The sequence below is a fragment of the Macadamia integrifolia genome, chromosome 8 (assembly GCF_013358625.1).
Source record: "Macadamia integrifolia cultivar HAES 741 chromosome 8, SCU_Mint_v3, whole genome shotgun sequence".
Taxonomy (NCBI): domain Eukaryota; kingdom Viridiplantae; phylum Streptophyta; class Magnoliopsida; order Proteales; family Proteaceae; genus Macadamia; species Macadamia integrifolia.
Genome location: NC_056564.1, coordinates 18,507,567 through 18,525,947, shown reverse-complemented (window position 1 = coordinate 18,525,947; position 18,381 = coordinate 18,507,567). Strand labels below are relative to the sequence as shown.

Genomic DNA, 18,381 nt, shown 5'->3' with positions numbered 1-18,381 from the left:
TATTCAGCGTCAAGGTCAATCTTATACCCCTAAACTAAGAACAATGCAGTTCTTTTATGTGCACCATTATTATCAGTAGCTCATCTAGTCATTATATTTCGAAAAAACATAGAGATTTTTGGTAAAAGCTATCATTTATTAATTGGGTCATTTTCTTTTAGTGAGACCCAATGCATAAATGAAAGAAATTTGCAATTTTGGAAAACTCACTCTGCCCTAATTTTGTTGGGGCTAAAATCTTGACCATTGAGGCTGGCAGAGTGGACTTTTCTCTACAACATGGATCTATTTTTTTCGGTAGATATAACATGGAATCGGAATCGGTCTTGGATTAGTGACAAGTCTGGATCAGCCACAAAATCGGTGTTTTGCTCTTTTGGGGGGTTTTTTCCATATAAAAATCAAACAAGTTGGATCAGCCAAATCCGGATCTGATTAATCCGTATCCTGATTCTTGAAACCCTGATCCATATTTGCCACATGGCAAAGTGGGGCTATTAATATCGAGTCTGGACTTTGGATGCACGCATGATGTACCCACATGGGATTCCATCATTCATCAGTCACCATCTTAACTAGTCTTGAATCTTGATATCCAATCCAGCTACATCCTGGAGACTTCCTGATCCGTCTCTCACTCATCATCTTCCTCACCCTCTCTGCATCATCCCATCTGTTCATTGACGCATAAATGTTGGCCAGAAGAACATAGTTTCCAGTATTCTCAGGCTCCAATTCAAATAGATGCCCAGCAGCAATCTCACCCAGCTCAACATTTCCATGGACTCTACAAGCCCCTAACAAAGCACCCCAGGTTCCAGCATCTGGTGTAACCACACTATCCAATATAAGCTTGTAAGCCTCTTCAAGTCTCCCAGCTCGTCCAAGAAGATCAACCATGCAAGCATAGTGTTCAGTCAATGGAACTATCCCATAACTTTGCTTCATCAGCTTGAAATACTCGCACCCTTCCTCTACCATTCCTGCGTGGCTGCAAGCATTGAGCACCCCAACGAATGTCACTTCATTCGGTCTTAGCCCTTCTTTCCGCATCCTTGAAAAAAGTTGCAGAGCTTCATGGGCTCTTCCATGATCCGCCAGAGCTGTGATCAATGCACTGTAGGAGATCACATCCCTATGAGTCATCAAATTGAATTCCTCCCACGCCTGGACTACGCTCCCACATTTCGCATTCATGTGGATCAATGCATTGGAAACGACCACTGTCCGCTCGCAGCTCCCTTCGTTCATGTCATCAGCTATGGAGCTCGCCATGTCCACATCACCAAGTTGCGTGCAAGCAGAGATGACTCCAACCATTGCGACCTCGTTGGCCTTGACATTTACCATCCTCATCCTCTTATATAGTTCAATTGCTTCGCTAGAACAACCGTTCCGTGCGTAGCATGCAATCATTGCTGCCCAACATGCCGAATCGCGCATCGCCATTTTATCAAACACTTGGCGGGCTCCAACCACATCACCACACTTGCCATAACCAGCAATCATAGCGGTCCGTGTAATAGAGTTTTTCTCAGGCATTTTATCAAACAGTGCTTTTGCAGCTCCGATATCCCCCGCATTTGCATACCCTGCAACCATGGCGGTCCAGGAAACCACATTCCGTTCCACCATAACGTCGAATAGCTGACGTGCATCTTCCATCATACCAACTTTCGAGTATCCTGAAACCATGGCCGTCCAAGAAACGACATCTCTATCAGTCATTTGATCGAAAACGCGCCTTGCATCATTGGCAGCACCGCATTTTGCATAAACATCGAGAAGTGCAGTCTGCACAACAGTATTAGAGAAATAACCGGATTGGACGATCTGGGTGTGTATCTGTCTGCCTTGTAAGATTGCTGGAATGCGAGCGCATGCATTAAGCACTGACGAGAAGGTGAACCCATTGGGTGAGATGCCCATCCGGTGCATCTGTGCGTAGAGGGCGATGGATTGGCTGAACTGCGCATGAAGGGTATGGGAGCGGATGATGGAGGTCCAAATGAATTGGTTTTCACAGTGAGGGATTCGATCAAACAAGCAGCGGGCATAGCGGAGACTATTGCCGGGAAGCTGGAGAAGGCGGCTGGTGAGATGAATGATAAGGCGAGGATGTGGATTGATTTGGGTCCGCAGCAGGCGAGCATGAGTTTGCTTTAGATGGTCGAGAGTGCGGCTGGCTTGGAGGCAGAACTCAATGACGGCTTCGCTGTTGTATGAGTGGTGTGTCGAAGGAGACAGAAGGTATTTGGTGGTGATGCTGGCAGTGGCGTTGGTCATGTAATGAACTGTGATGATCTTCGAAGCGTTTGATCAACCACTGCTTTGCCCCAATCGAAGTCACGGGCCCGAGTTCTGTGAGGGAAGATGGGTTTATGAATCACCAATTCACCATTATCGCTTCCTTCTCTTCCCTCCCGCTGGTTCGATCTTTGGCGTTTTATTTATCTGAGATCCTTAATTTCAGCTATTTTGTCTCGGGGAGTGACGGGTTATATGACTCGTGAGTGACACTCACTCGGAGCGTCGAACTCACGACAGAGTTGAGCACAATTGTAGTCCACAGTGGTGGTCGCACCGTTTGAAGAACAATATAAAATAACGCAGTGGTAAGCTACTTAGTCAGATTGCAGGATGGCCCTATCTCATGCCTCAGAGTATGCCAGTCTTCCTCACTTAGTTCCATTGACGCTTCCCAAAATACCAAAGGTGAGAGATAAGTTCCACCTTTCATCTGCTTGTGTTTTTGTTTCAGTTGGCACTTTATGGTAAAATCAAATCTATAGGAGTGAATGAGGTTTTTGCAGAGATGTGCTGAAGAGCTTCCTTTTTTTGTTCTTATTTTTATGGGTTGTTCGCAATGCCTTTCCGGATTTGGAACTAATCAATTTCACTACAGTTCAAGGTTGGACTTTGCCCATTAGCAGTAATTGTGACAAGGAGAAGAATATTGCTCGAGCAGGCAAAGCGATCGAAGATGCTGCTAAGAGGGCTGCCTAGCTCGTTGTATTGCCCGTAAACCCAAGTGCTCACCTACCCAACTTCACTGCTTTTTTTCTGTTTTCATTTTACTATTTTGCCATTATTATGGCCATGGCAGTGAGCGATCAATGGTCCAGACAAGATTTTTCATCAGAATTCTAACTTTGGGACCCGTAATAAACTCCTTGAAGTCTTGGTTTCCCGTTTTCTTCAATTTTATTTTCAAAAAGGATTACATGTCATGTCTGCTTGCAGAAGCTACAATAACATTCGTAGCTGTGTCTTGTATCTTACCTTTTGAGTGTATTAAACAGGGCCATTTGTAGAAACGTAACCCTAAAACGATGCAGAAGATAATGAAAAAATAAAACAAACAATGCACACAGATTTTAGCAGGACCGCCGTCTTGCCTGTCTAGGTGCTGCACCAATACTCCCTGGATTAAACTGCGATGGAAATACAAGACATCATACACCAACACCATCTGTGTTAAGGGCATATGTGGTTCACCGCGAAACTCCCTCTTACACTATGAGAATTCCTTCTGTCTTGCATTCTCTTGCACTCTCTTGCATGGTGAAAGAAAGATGGAAAACAATATGTATAATAACCTAGTTTCAGGTTTCTTAAACTTCAAATTTAGTATCCGTTCTATTCCTTATGCATTTTACCTCTTTCCAATTGATTCCTGAATGTCATTTATTCAAAGACGTTACACATGCTCAAAGATGGATTTTGCAGACAAGAAAACTGATCCTGATCATCTAAAGCTTTTAGCTTTCAAAGCTATTTCAAAGACCCTGCTGAAATATTTTTCTTTGAAACGCCCAAAAGCTTTAGAATGGAAGTCCAGATTTCACCAACAAAGAGTCATCCGTGGATATCTGCCTTCCATTGTAAAGAACACAAGAAGAAAATTAGACAAGATCCAAATCATCAGGGACATCCTTGCTTGGAATCTCTCCATTGATGACACTCCATGAGCTAAATTTCCATGGAATTTGAACCACACTAGCATATGCAAATTAACTTCTAGGAAATGAGCCCAAACATAGTTCCATGTAGATCTAATTGAACAGTCAGTTTTCTACCTTTTGGATCAAGAGTTTGGACAAACTGCCCTCCATAATCAGATCTTGTGACTGGAATTTCATTGGTCTACCAGATATTGATCACACCAATCATGTCGCAATGATATGACAGGACAATACCATCGTCCCTATTTCATATAACATGACATATTCACGTTTTGGATTCATCTCCAATATCTATAAACTATTGGGAATTCTATCTCAATGTCGCCTTTGTGTAACTGGCTTGGGGGTGGGGGGGGGGGGTGTTACAAACTCTAGTCTTCATTGGTAAGACAACTAGCCGTGAAGGACAAGGCTCAAAATAGAGCAGGATTTCAGTGCCCAAAACCAAAAAAATTGCTCATTTATTTATATATTCCAAAAAATTATGGAATATATATTGAACTTTTGTTGCAAGAAATTAATTAAGAAATAGGTAGTAATTTGCATTAGATAGCACCATTCAAAGGTTAAAATAATGTTAAATCCATGAAAGGTTTAAGTATATAAGGAATTAATTAATAATATTACAAGCATTTAATTAGTCATTCAAAGGTTATGTATATAAGAAATAGGTAGTAATTTGGATTCGATAGCACCAAACAAGGGTTACGAATGTTAAATCTCTAATATAAAAGAAAAATAAAGTACTGAAATTTATATATATAAAAGAAAAATAAAGTACTAAAATTTCGGCTGAAATCCTGAAATCTAAAATATTAAAAAATTTCCCAGATTTTGGTTTCAGTACCTTTAACCAAAACTAAAATTTCACCAAATTTTAAAATCATAGTGAAGGAAAAGTCATAACTACCTTATGGCAAGTCAATAAGAGATCCAAGGCTTTGTTAACTTAATATAGAAAGACAATTACCTTGGTTCGATAGAGAAACTCTCCATAAACACTTAAGATTTTCCATTAATTGACCACATTTTTGGAATGAATATCAATTAACACTGCTTGATGTTATAATGTTGACCAAGTTGCAGTGCCTTCAAAGAATATGCACCTCCTCCAACTCAATAAGTTTCACTTGAGCATTTGTTAATACAGTTAAAAACTGGCTCTCTGTTTGAGGATAACAGGTTTCAACAAAACAAAATTAAGTTTCCCCTAGCAAGCAATGCTGGACACTGTTGACATTTTATGACATTGGGTTTTACAGATCAGATAGAGTAACTATAATCTTCTTAGCCTGCCAACTTTCATTCTTTATATGAAAACTTTCCATCTGCTTTTGCCATGATATACTTTATTTGTTTGTTATGTCAATCTACCTATTTTGTATGTCAGGAAATGTGGAATTGTCCTTATTCAACTGATAAGTTCTCCATATATGCGGAAGATTTTGATGGTGTAGATGCATCACCATCCTTTTCGATGCTAGCTGATGTTGCTCATGATCAAGGAGTCACAATTGTTGGTGGGTCTGTACCAGAACGGTGTGGGGACCAGTTGTACAACACCCCTTGTGTTTTTGGCACAGATGGAAAGCTAAAGGATAAACATAGGAAAGTAAGAGATGTCCACTAAAGGTTTCAATTCTCAAATGAGTTAGTGTTCTAGATGATTTGGACTCTATTGGATTTCTGAAGAACAAATTCGTTGATTGGCAGATTCATCTATTTGATATTGACATCCCAGGAGATATCTCCTTTAAGGAATCTGACACCTTTACTCCAGGAGATCAACCCACCATTGTGGATACAGGTAAACGTTACAGATATTCGTAGTTTGGAACACCAATTAATTGGTGAAGTTCCTTTCATTTTGCACTAAACTCCTCTTACCAGAGTCTAAATTTATGATATTTACTTCAAAAAACAATAAAAAATTATGGCCTCACCTGCACCCCCCAAGTCCTTTTCCATAACACCACTATTAGAATACAAATCAAGACTAGGACGTAGGTTTTGGTTGGCTAGGAAGATTTGCTCCTCTGTTCTTTATTCATCGACAGTGAATGAAACGCATGCACACACATATGTGCAGGGGATTGCAGTTAGAATTTCCATCATGAAGATTATTGGATTAAACTGTCCATAGTTGTTTCAACAACATTGAAGCCAAAGCTTTAACTATGATGGAGACATGATATATTGTACTTTGTCTGTTATGATCTGTTTAAATTCAGGGTATGCAGAAAATGCTGATGCTCCCTGTCTATATTTATGGTTTGGGTCTCTACTGCTAGAAATCTGCTGAAGGTCTTTTTTTGTGGACTTTTGTGCTTCAGTGAACAAAATCTGACCTTTCAGGAGCTGTATTCTTAACTCATTTTATGCTTCAGCAACAAATTCTCCTCAGATCATGTCTGAGAATATTAAATACTGATAAAATGAACTTTTGGTATATATTACCTTATGCACAGAAAGGAACAACTTAACACTGCTTTTGTGCTGTGTGGATTGACTTTTTCCTATTCCACTGACACTCTTTCTTATCTCCTGCTTTCCCCGGTCAAAATGTTAAAAACCTCAGTTGAATGGAGTCACTAATTTACATCTTTGGATTTCCATTATTTTATCTTCCCGAGTTTGCATCTTAATTTCTTCTGAATTGACTTTAATTGAATTTTGGAATGCAGATGTAGGTCGCATTGGGATAGGAATTTGTCATGATGTGCGCTTTCCAGAACTTGCAATGTTGTATGCACAAAGAGGTTCTATTATTTTCCTCCTAAATTTTATCATGCACATATTTGTATCCTTAGTAATATAATGTTTCTCTTACTTTGGACACCAGGTGCTCACTTAATATGCTATCCCGGGGCATTCAACATGAGTACTGGTGAACTTCTGTGGGAGCTAGTTCAGAGAGCAAGGCAAGAATGTCTTATTATTCCTTTTTTGGTTGTTGTTCTTGTTCTGCTAAATAAGTATGAACAAGATACATGATAGATTCTTCTCCATGTGCTGTGTGCTTTAAGATCCCACTTATAACAATTGAACATATTTATGAAGCATTGGGAATATTAATCTTGGAACTGCTTCATTTGGTTGAGTTTGGTTCCGGATATAAGAAAGAAATACAAGTGATGAGTTTTTGTATTATGGTCAGGTAAGTTGAGTAAATTCTTAAAAATAGAACTGAGCAATAGAAATGATTGTCTAATAACTGAACTTCACTTGGACGCAGTGAACTTATGAGATGGCTGAGATTCTGATTTCTACTTTGACCAACTCTGTGTTTGATCAAAATTTTGGTTAAAAAAAATGTAAGAAACTCAATTATTGAACAAATCTCGAGGGAAAGGTAGAATTTGATGGTCCAGGACTCAACCATGCTGTTTTTAGTCTCTTCAACTCTTCAAGCTTTTCCTAGCTTGATTCTCTCCTTGTACTTTATATCCTAGTAATGGTGTATAGTTAATTAGATAATTTTAGAGATTTGGAAGCATTTCATATGCACTTACTAACCCCTTACTCTCTTGAGTACCAGGGTGGCTGATAACCAGGTATTTCCCCTTCTCCTCTCCCCCTCATTTAGTGATTTTGAGTGATCCAGATGTGATTTTGTGTGTAAGATCTGTTTGATCTGGTTGTAGGTATTTGTGGTTACTTGTTCACCATCTCAAGATTCAAGTGGTTCCTACATGATATGGGGACATTCTACTCTTATTGGACCAGTAAGAGAAATATTGGAACTACTAAAGTTTACTTTGTAATTTTCTAAGAATCCACAATGTCTTTAACTAATTAGAGTGGTCATTATTTATGCAGTTTGGCGAAATAATTGCTACCACAGGACATGAAGAAACAACTGTTATCGCAGATATTGATTATTCTACAACTCAACTCCAAAGGTAATGTTCCTTGTAGAAATTAAACCGTTCATTTCTTCTTCCTTCCCCACTCTCCATATTTGTTGAATTTTAAGGAATGGTGTAGAGAGAACCTGCCACTTTGTAGGCAAAGGCGGAGAGATATATACCAGTTAATTGATGCACACGAGCTGACGAGCGGACAGTGAGAGACATAATGAAGACACTTCCATCTAATGCAATCAGGTAGCATTGGCTAACTTCAGACTTGGCATTAGAATGTAATATGGGGCACCAAAAACAATGTTTTTAAACCATACCCTTGTCAAACACTCAAACCATGTATGCTGCCTTGTCTTCTGTTAGTTATACTTAAATCCATTAGCTGAGTTGGGTTTGTACAATGTAGATTCCATAATAACATGGGAGTACAAGAGAAGGCTGCGAGGGAATGGTTTAGATAACCTGTTAAACTTGAAAGGGTTTGATTAAGGAAAGATGGTTACCTTCCTGAAAATGAGCTTTCCTTTTTCTTCTTGCTAATGATGGGTATCCAAGCCTTCGGCCTGACTAGTCCCGTGGACCCATACTGATCCCACAATCGCATGAATCGGGTAAATGAGCCTTCCCATACTTCTGTTTAAGGCACAAAACTGTCTCTTTTGGCTTGCGCCTTGGACTCAAGGTTTTGGTTCTCGGTATCGGTATTGGTATCGGTAAGGATTGATTCGTATTGGTCACTTTTTAACTCAAGATTTTTGTTCTTCGTATTGGTATCGGTAAGGATCGATGTATATTGGTCAGTTTTTTTTTTGTTTTAAAAGTATATTTTTTTTACTGTTTTACCCTTGAAATGTTATAGGCAATCGGTCCAGATTGATCAGGTATCGATATTGGTCTTAGCTGATACCGATATGACCGATATGATACTGATACTTGAAACCATGCTTGGGCTCTTTTATTCAATGAAGTTCATTTGACTGAGACTTTAGATATGCTTAGTGTTGGGGATACGATGTCTTGTATTTTGCCACATAGATTTATGGGTTGATTCCAAAGGGCCATTAAGAGGTTGTAGCTCTTGAGGCTCGGAAAATAGAGAGAGGCGTGAGGATGAATTCATTCTCTGTAATTTGAGAGGTGAAAGGACAAGTGGCTGTAATTCTATTTCTCCATTGATAGTGAATGTATATCTCATCTCACTATGGACGTAGGCAATTTTGTCAAATCATATGAATATCTTGCATTGTGTATTGTTTGTTGGTCACCTTAGTTCAACGAGGCCCAGCCCAGGCTTAGCCATACCAGGCTCAATCCAACCCAGCTTGACCTTGAGTGGGCCGAATTGGGTCAGATTAGCCTATTTTTTAACTAAAATGTATGATTATATACAGTATGGGAGAGGGATAGGTATGCTAGCACAGTACCTAGGAATTAGGTATGCTAGCGCATAGTGGCCGTCAGATGAAAGATAAAAGATCTCATCCGTTTGTAATTTTTGTCGTACAAAACTTACTCAATACTGCCGCTCCACGGTCTTCCTTCCCCTTTTCCTCACCAGCTCTGACTCCGGCAGCGCTGCACTCTCGTTTTTTTTTTTTGGTTTTTTCTGTTACTCCCTCTCTCCCCCGACCAGGTTGAGCTCAGTTCTCTTCTTCTTCTTCTTCTTCTTCTTTTTTTCTGGTTTTTACTGTTCCTCTCTCTCTCCCCCTCCCTCTGAGCTTTCTTCGACCTCGGCAGCGGCAGCGGCTGCGGCTACGGCTACGGCTGCGGTTCCTCTCTCTCTCCCTCCCTTTGAGCTTTCTTCGACCTCGGCAGTGGCTGCGGTTCCTCTCTCTCCCCCTCCCTCTGAGCTTTCTCTGACCTCGGCTGTGGTTCTCTTCTTCTTCTTCTTCTTTTTTTTTTGGTTTTTGTTGTTCCTCTCTCTCTCCCCCTCCCTCTAAGCTTTCTTCGACCTCGGCAGCGGCAGAGGCTGCGGTCCATCAACAGCGGCGGTGCAACTACTTTGCTTTTTCTGGCTGGATCCGATGAATGAATGATTTTTTCCGGCGAGGAGAGAGAGAGAGAGTAAAGGTGTCGCAACCGTGCATTGAAAATTTGTTTATCTTCTCTCCATCCAACGGTTCAATTCATGTTGATCAAATCCTACGGTCAAAATGCCGTTAGCATTCCTAATTCCTAGGTACTACGCTAGCATATCTGTCATTTTCCCAATATATATATATATAGGGCTATACTCAGCCAATACTCCACCCGCCCAAGGCCTAGAAATCTCAACCCTGGCCCGCCCAGGACAGGGTTAGGCAGGCTTGAGCAGGTTCTTATTCATCGGGCCAACTTGCACCCTTAGGCTGACAAAATAACATTATTTTCTTTTCCCCTTCAATAACCATGTGGATCTCATCAATAAAAAATACCCCACTCAAAAATAAAAAAAATTGCCTTGCATTTAAAGATGCCAATATAACCATCTCCCATCTTTTTATCCAAAAGCTACAACTCTATTACGTACCACAAATGGCAAAATGAGGGTTTTCTGTGTCGATGATATAGGTGGAAAAATGATTCTCTGACTACTTGCCATTTAGTATGGGTGGGTCCATGTTGTCAGTGAAGTTTCAACCCCAAAATAAACAGGTTAGCCAAAATTAGAAAAAGCTTAGGGGTTGTCCGGTGGGGCCTCAATCTTAGTTACATCTCCAGTGCCATGGACACTGAGCCTGGGCTTATTCCAAGGGTCTAAATTAGAGCCCAACTTTGTAATGGGAAAGAGTTAAAACTGACTATTGGGGAGGATGGAGTTCTCAAAATTAGACAGATTGATCCGCCTTCCTACAGTTAGAATTTAAAGAGAATTTATGTAACCATGGAGATGGTGTGGGTGCCAATTGAATTATAGGTATCAAGGGCCAAGTTTCTTTTCACCCATGGTCAAGAGAGAATCTCTTCAGCCAAGGGATTTGACTTTATTGCATTGAGAAAAGGAATTTGGACTTTATAAATAGAGGGTGAAAATCAATGATGAACCCAAAATCCAATCACGTCACATTACCAATGGTGAAGAGATTTTCTCTTTACCAATAAAATGTATGGACCTGAAGCTCTTGAAAATTTTGCAAGCAATCTGTAAAGATCAAGTTTTGGAACAGCCAGCTAAGTTTTGAAGGCACAAAATGAAGGACAGAAATTGCAAACATGAACTCCTTGTTCCTGTTCCCTCTCACCAAGACGCTGAAAAACTAATGGGGAAAGTTACCAGTCCATAGAGTGGACGGCATTGGTCAATGGCCTATTGGGTGCTAGTAGGGTCAATGGTTACCTATTCCTACACCTACACTGCCACTCACACCCACATACACTTGTATACGATAGAGTTCGATCTCACAATCTCTTCCCTTGGGCGCCAAGTCTTCAAGCCGAATCTGCCACCACTAGGCAAGACCAGTGTTCATAAACTCTAGTAGTAAGTAGTATTGAAGCAAAGACCACATGTCAGTGAGCCAGATTCGATGGCGATTCCTTTTTCGGATTGGTCCCAAGAACCCTAAAGTGGGTCCTCATATCCAAAAGCACAGTGATTCTATAGTTTTTGCGTGCGTGAATCAACCATATCGGATCGATCAGAATCTGGATTAGTCACAGACGCAGCCGATTCTGATCCGAATTAGCCGACTCACTGATCCGACTCCCATTTCTTATAACCGTGGATGGACCCTCCTGTCTCATATCCATAGATATAGACTTACAGCCACATGCATTAGCAATGAGAAGAAGAAGAAAAGAAGAGACAGGCATGAGGTGCACGAGACAAGTAGGCACACCACAGCCAGAAACACAAGAGTTTGAGAGAAGATTAAAATTTGAAAGGTGTGATGGGGTCTTGTGTCAAGACTCAAGAATCTAGGCTCACTTCTCAGGAAAAGAAAAAGGGTGTGCAATCTTGTCTTGGGTGTCCTCTCTAATCTACTTTTCTTCTCTCTCTCTCTTAGAATTTGGAAGTTGGGATCACTTCTTCTCGGGATCGCCAAACAACCCTTTCCTTTTCTTACTTCCAATCTCTCTTTCTCAAAATCCACAAGCCACTGCAACCACAGAAAGAGAAAGAGATAGTATAGTGTAGATGTAGACAGTATGTACAGTCCCATCTCTTTAATCTTTACTTCTTTAATGGGTCTTTATTCTTCTTTAGTAAAAGCAGACTTGTCTGTCTCTGTTAAGCTGTTTCTCCTCCACGCCCATCATCTTTACTTTCTTTATTATTAAACGTTTTCCTTTTCCAGTTGAGAAGAAGTAGTAGTACCTAGGAAGCCGACACTTAGGAAGATCTAAGGATATTCGTGTCGGTATGATCTCTCAGGTTTCAGGATTTGGGACTTTAAGTTAAAGTCTAGCTAGTCTTCCTAGTTACCATGTGAACATATTTATGTATATATGCAGTAAAGCTACAAGCAGAGTTTGAAGAAGAAGCAAGCCAAGTCTGTTCACAGTCTTACAGTCCAGTCCACCCTATCAGATAGGAAATGGAGAGCCCATGTCTACAGGCATGGAATAAATTCTGAGAATAAGAATTCTATATTGGTCATTGGTTTAAAGCCTGGAAATAGCTTCTACTGCGAAGCAAGGGTAAGGCTGTGTACAACTTACCCCTTTCAGACCTCGTAGTAGCGGGAGTCTCGTGTATTAGGTAGCTCTTTTAATAAGAATTCTATGTTGACTGAGTGTTGAGTTTCACGTAAAAGCAATTATCTTACATCGAATGTAAATAGTTTGACATGATGTGAATGCTTATAAAGACTTGGACACCCTAGGCTAGTGATCACAACAATTGGCATTAGAGCTAGGACGAAACTCCTGCAAACTTCCGAGGATAAAGAAAATCTGTCACATTAGTTAGAGGAAGAAGAAGACGATGATGATAGCAGAGAGGGTGACAACGGATTGTGTTGGGTGGGACTGGGAGAGAGCAAAAAAACCACACGTGTAGTAGTGGTGGACATGTCTCAGACAGAGAAAGAGAAAGAAGGATATGAGGCCACTGTCTCACGTGCACTGTGGTGGTCCATATTCCTTCTCTTCTCTTCTCCTCTTCTCAAAGCCTTGGAGGGGTCCCCCTCACCGGCCCTCAGACTCTGGGTGTGGTTCAGTGGTCAGAAGTCACTAAACCTAATCAAATTGATCTCCACTTGTCAGTTGATTCCCACAAGTCACGCACAAGGCAGCTCAGTCCTTCATGAAACTGAAACAGATACGGACCCTCTCGACCCCACGTACCATTCCCCAAGCCATGAAGGCCCAAACCCCACACCTCAACTCATCATCCCTCCCCCTTTACTGGCCATGGCCATGGCCGTGTTGCACACTTCAATACTACAGGAAGACCCATTACCCTCATCAGTGGTATCTCTGTGCACGTGGGTGACCACTTACACAAACACAGAGAGAGAGAGAGAGAGAGAGAGAGGTTAATGAAATCCAAGAAATCCAAGAACATCAACTACTTTAATACTACTACCTAACAAAAAATCAGGAAGTGATGGAAGGGTTTGTCTTAAGTATCAGTATTAGGCTATCAGGGAGATGATCCACAACGTCAAAGGTGGCCATTAATAAGCATTGGATTATGCCATCAAGGTGGTGAGCAGGTAGGGTGAGGTGGGGAGTATCTATATTTCTTCTTCACTTCTATTTATTAGCTGTGTAGGGTTTGTACTTAGTGTAATGAAGCCTTGTTACTCTTCATTATTGTTACTTTTTGGCTTCCTAATTCAAAATGGGTGACCTTTAATGTTTTTCTTCTTGTCTTTATTGCCTTTATTATTGTTAATTAAAGGTCACAAATTTTGAATTAGTAAGCTATAATAGGATTTGCCTGCCAATAAGATGATCTTAGAACCTTTGACTTGAGGTCAGGTCCATCAGGTGGGCTCCCTCATGTAAAGTTGGATCCATGGAGATTAATGAGAGTCACTGAATAATAATGGTGTAGTAGATTATGAGTAAGCATGCCCAAGTTGATGGGGAGACCAAATAGTTGATATAAATTGCCATGTTTGTGGGTCTTTTAGGCTCACCACTCGACCATTACCACCACACTTCCTTGATCAGTTCTGTGAGGGACAGTATTGATAACACTGTTATATCAAAATCCGCACCCCCACCCCCCAAAAAAGAAAAAGAAAAAAAAGATGAACTATACATACAATTTGTATTGGTTTTCTTTTTAGGACTATTCATTTGGTTCAAATATATAATTCCTCTGCTATACCCCTCTCACTCTTAAAGAAACAAGTACACACTTTTTGACTATTGGCACTAATCCTAGTCTAGTGTATTCATTATCAACCAAGGTCTGATTAGAGCTAGCCCTGGCCCCTCCTTACCCACAATGTCCTCTCTCTCTTGAGTGTTAAGGATAGCTCCAACACAAACTATGCACTCTCTTAAAGGTGTTACAATCAACTAGTGACAACTCAAGAAGAAAAAAAGAAAAAGAAAAAGTGTGAACTAAATATTAAAGAAGCTAAACAAGGGGTGCCTTCCATTTGTTTTAAGTGAGATTAGAATCAGCTGTAACTTACTTTGTTGTATCAACATCAATTGAGGGGGTTTTCAAGTCTTAACAGTGATGAAATGGGCAATCAAAACATAGAAACAAGAGGAATAAGGAGGTCTCCTCAAATGGATATCAACAATATGGTGCATGTAATGGCTTGTCATCTACTAAAAGTAGCTTGGGGGTTCTACCATCTGAGGTCAGAGAGTGGCTGTTGACTTGGGAGAGGACTTCACACTTCAGAGTACTCATAATAGTGTGTAGGACATTATTTGTATCAGTCAAAATCCAGTCAAAATCTTTCTCACTCCCATGGCCTTGAATCATGATATGAATGGCATCTCTCTCTCTCTCTCTCTCTCTCAACATTATTGTATCTCACTCTCCTTCCGTAGGTCTGACAACCATTATTGAATTAGAAAATAACTTGAAAGTACTTCAGAAAGAGAAACATTGGCTCAAAACCATTAATATTGAATCTTTCTAGGGAGGTCTTCCCAAACTCATAAGGCCTTTTTGATACCCCATATATCTATCACAGTGTAAGTTTAATACTTGAAATTTTGTTGAATAGGTAGATCATAAGCTCCCTTGTTTATATGTCAAGTTTTAACCTGAGTAGAATTAATCAAGTAGTAAATAAAAATTTAAAAATTTAATAAAATTTTGAAAAGAAATGATGACTGAAAATAGACGAGATTTAAACAATACATTGAAAGATATATGATTGAATATAGGTTTGAAATTCAACCCATTCCTTAGTTATCTAAAGTTTGAATGGCCATATCAAAACAACTAATTGGACTACCAATTAGATTCCTTCTTTACAATCATCCAATAAAAGTTTGCCTCAAGACAGAAAATGAAACCCTATTCCTTGTCACATTTTCAATTACCAGAATTTACTTAAATGTTAAAAGCAGTCTTGAAAATTAGATTTCATTACCTTCAGAGATCTTTTTAAATGCATAATTTCTTTCACTTATTAGATTATGCAAATGAAAAATACATTTCAAAAGCAATAATATTCAAATATTATTATTATTATTTTGTAAAAATGTTCAGATATTCTTATATATATTCAGTTTAAGTATATATCCATAAAATATCTTATAAATACCCCTCAAGTTCTATTAAAATTACTTCTCATTTCACAAAAGGTGCAAAACTTATAGTCACCAAAGTGGTGAACTAAAAAGTTGTAGTAACTTTATTTTAATTGCCTCTTGTTTAATGCCTAAAAATTATTTAATTCAATATTTAATGTAAAGATAAGAATATTTCAATAATTTTAAAGATATTTAATACAGTATTTATATGAAATGATATGATTTACCTTCGTTTAAAAGGGAAAAAATTTTTATCTTAAAACAACAAAAAAGTAAAATTATAATTATTTCTTAGTTCAACACTTCGATTACAATAAGATCCGAACAAATATAGTCCATTAACAGCCCCATAGGGACATCTATGTGCTGTTATTTTCTAAAGTTATGGGTGGGTGGGTTGGTGGAGGGGGTAAAGATACTTGTATATATATAGTTCTATCATTTACAGAACCTAAATGTGAAACCAAACCACCAGGACCACAGTACACTTGATTACGCGGTTTGGGTACAAAGTTTATTACCATAAGAAGCCAACGTTTAAAGCTTGAACAGCTTATTTTATCCTTAAGAAAGCATTGTCCGATCCATTTTTTTCAAAGGAGTTGCTACCTCGTTCCTCAGTTTTGAAAGAAGATTGCGGCAAAGTGAAGGAAAGAGCATGTGAGGAAAGAAGCGAACTCCCACACACGCGCATTCATGCTTTACTACCCTTTCCATTATTTCTCTCTCTCTCTCTCTCTCATCCCTAACCACCAATTATTTTATTCTCTCTCTCACACACATCCCTAACCACCCGTCTTAGATTCTTATTCTAATCTTTCTTTCTTTTCCTTAATTAAATCTTACACGCTTGGTTTTCTTTAGAGACTTCCAAATTCCTCTCTCTCTCTCTCTCTCTCTCTCTCTATTTGAAAAGCCAGAAAGAGCCACGAGCACAATCATTAGTGCATCTTAACCCACTAAGACAGATGGGCTCTTCTCTCTTTCTCTCTCTAAGCTCGAGGAGGAAAGGAGGAGACAAAAATCTATACGCTGGGCGTCGATTCTTTATTTTAACAGAACCCCTCATCATTTTGGCTGGGAATTCCTTCAACATATCCCTCCGTCCTATCATCCAATCTCTCTCTCTCTCTCTCTCTCTCTCTAATGACAGGTTACCATCTCTATTCTCCACTTTATTTAATTATTTTTCAATATATTCTCTATCAATTACATAAGCCTTCGATATTTGTCCGCTGCCATCTTTCCTTTAATGAAGCTTTGTCCCCATAAAAAAAATGTCATTGATCTCCACCGTCTCTTTTAATTAATCACAACATATCTTGAGAATGAAGGAGTTGTTGACTCTGCTTGCCATCAACAGAAACCATCCTTCATTGTACATTTCAACATAACCCAAAAAGGAAAAATAACTAAATAAATATTTACCTAATTATTCATGTTTAACAGATTACTCATAACAATTCACCTTGGCACGACTATAGTACTATAGTATAGTAATCAAACTAATTGTGGGTACCATAAAACAATCAAACGTGTGATGGAGGCAATGCACTATGCCAACACAGTATGATTCAAAAAAATATATATTATATATATGAAAATTATTAACATAACAACGGTCTGGTATTTGTTGAAACGTAACAAAACCCTAACTACGTAGGTAGGGCACCCTCTTAAAACCATAGTAAAGGACAGAGTAAGAATAAATTTATGAGGATAACTACGTGAAATCACATTCGTATGAATCCTACATATAGATAGCACATATTATCTCCTCAATAAATGCTACAACTATTGGATTATTTGTCACTCTCTTCCCTCCTATTGGTGCAAATTAAAATTGCAAAATGTACATAGGCATCATATGAATCCCCTCTCTTAAGTAAATATATGGTTAAGTTTTCCTAGAGGCCATTCCCAGTGGAAAAGGGACTTAGATCCTCTCCAATACCGGAGAGAACCCAACGCACATCTAGCGGCTAGGAACCCTTTGGGGTATGCACCCATGTGTCAGTGTTCATGCCTGGGATGCTCCTAGCTTTCATATGTGATTGGGCTCTGTCCAATGCTGGAGGGGATCAAAATCCTTGTAGAAGTTATGAATGACCAACCTAGTTGTGCAAATGAAAGAGTGATGTAGTAATTGTTGAATAACTATGAAATGTCCTGGATGGGTCATATAAGGTTTTAGATTCATATTCAATCATAAGTTATTGTATATTGAGATTTCCTCCTCCTCTTCATACCCAAAAAAAAAAAAAAAGATTTTCTCCACAGCTTACATTCATTCATTTCTTTTTAATAAGTTTGATTCTTAGTTGGATTTTCAAAGCTTTATTTATTACTTGGCTGATTTTATTTGAGTGGAACTTGACATATGGCTGGCAAACGCTAGTGTCAATCAATTCACAAAATTTCAGTGCCATCCGACTTCTCACGTTATAGATATTTTTGTTGTCTTTAATTCCCTAGTGGACAAAATTGTAGACCTCATGGACCCTATTCACAAAAGCAATTTAAGCTTAAAAACACTTTGTCAAAGTGACAAGTTTTAGATTTGAAAGTTTAAGACAGTGGGATGATGCACAATACTGGTTAGAGTAGGGTAGGCATGCATCAGTAACAGGAAGGTTTGTGATGGAAATGAAATAAGACACATGGCTAATGCAGATCAAGCACATTGTCGACAGTTGACACTTGAGCACTTTGTTCCAGGGTTGCCGTATAAATGAGCAGTTTTCACCCACACAATATATATATATATATATATATAAATTGCACAAATAAAACAATTATAATAAGCATATAATGAAAATATAATTGAATAGTTTAATATAATAAAATTGGGTTTGATGGGCCACACATCAAAATTTTAAAATATTCAATACAAG

At 39.1% G+C, this 18,381-nt stretch overlaps 1 protein-coding gene and 1 pseudogene across 1 annotated transcript; one reads left to right on the top strand and one right to left on the bottom strand.

Annotated features, from left to right (window-relative positions):
- Positions 1-306: 306 nt before the first annotated feature.
- On the bottom strand, positions 307-2,922 carry LOC122087205 (putative pentatricopeptide repeat-containing protein At5g37570). The gene has a single exon (XM_042656253.1). The coding sequence runs from the start codon at positions 2,284-2,286 to the stop codon at positions 553-555; it is 1,734 nt and encodes a 577-aa protein (XP_042512187.1). The 5' UTR covers positions 2,287-2,922; the 3' UTR covers positions 307-552.
- LOC122086770 lies at positions 2,641-8,229 on the top strand (annotated as a pseudogene).
- Positions 8,230-18,381: the final 10,152 nt, after the last annotated feature.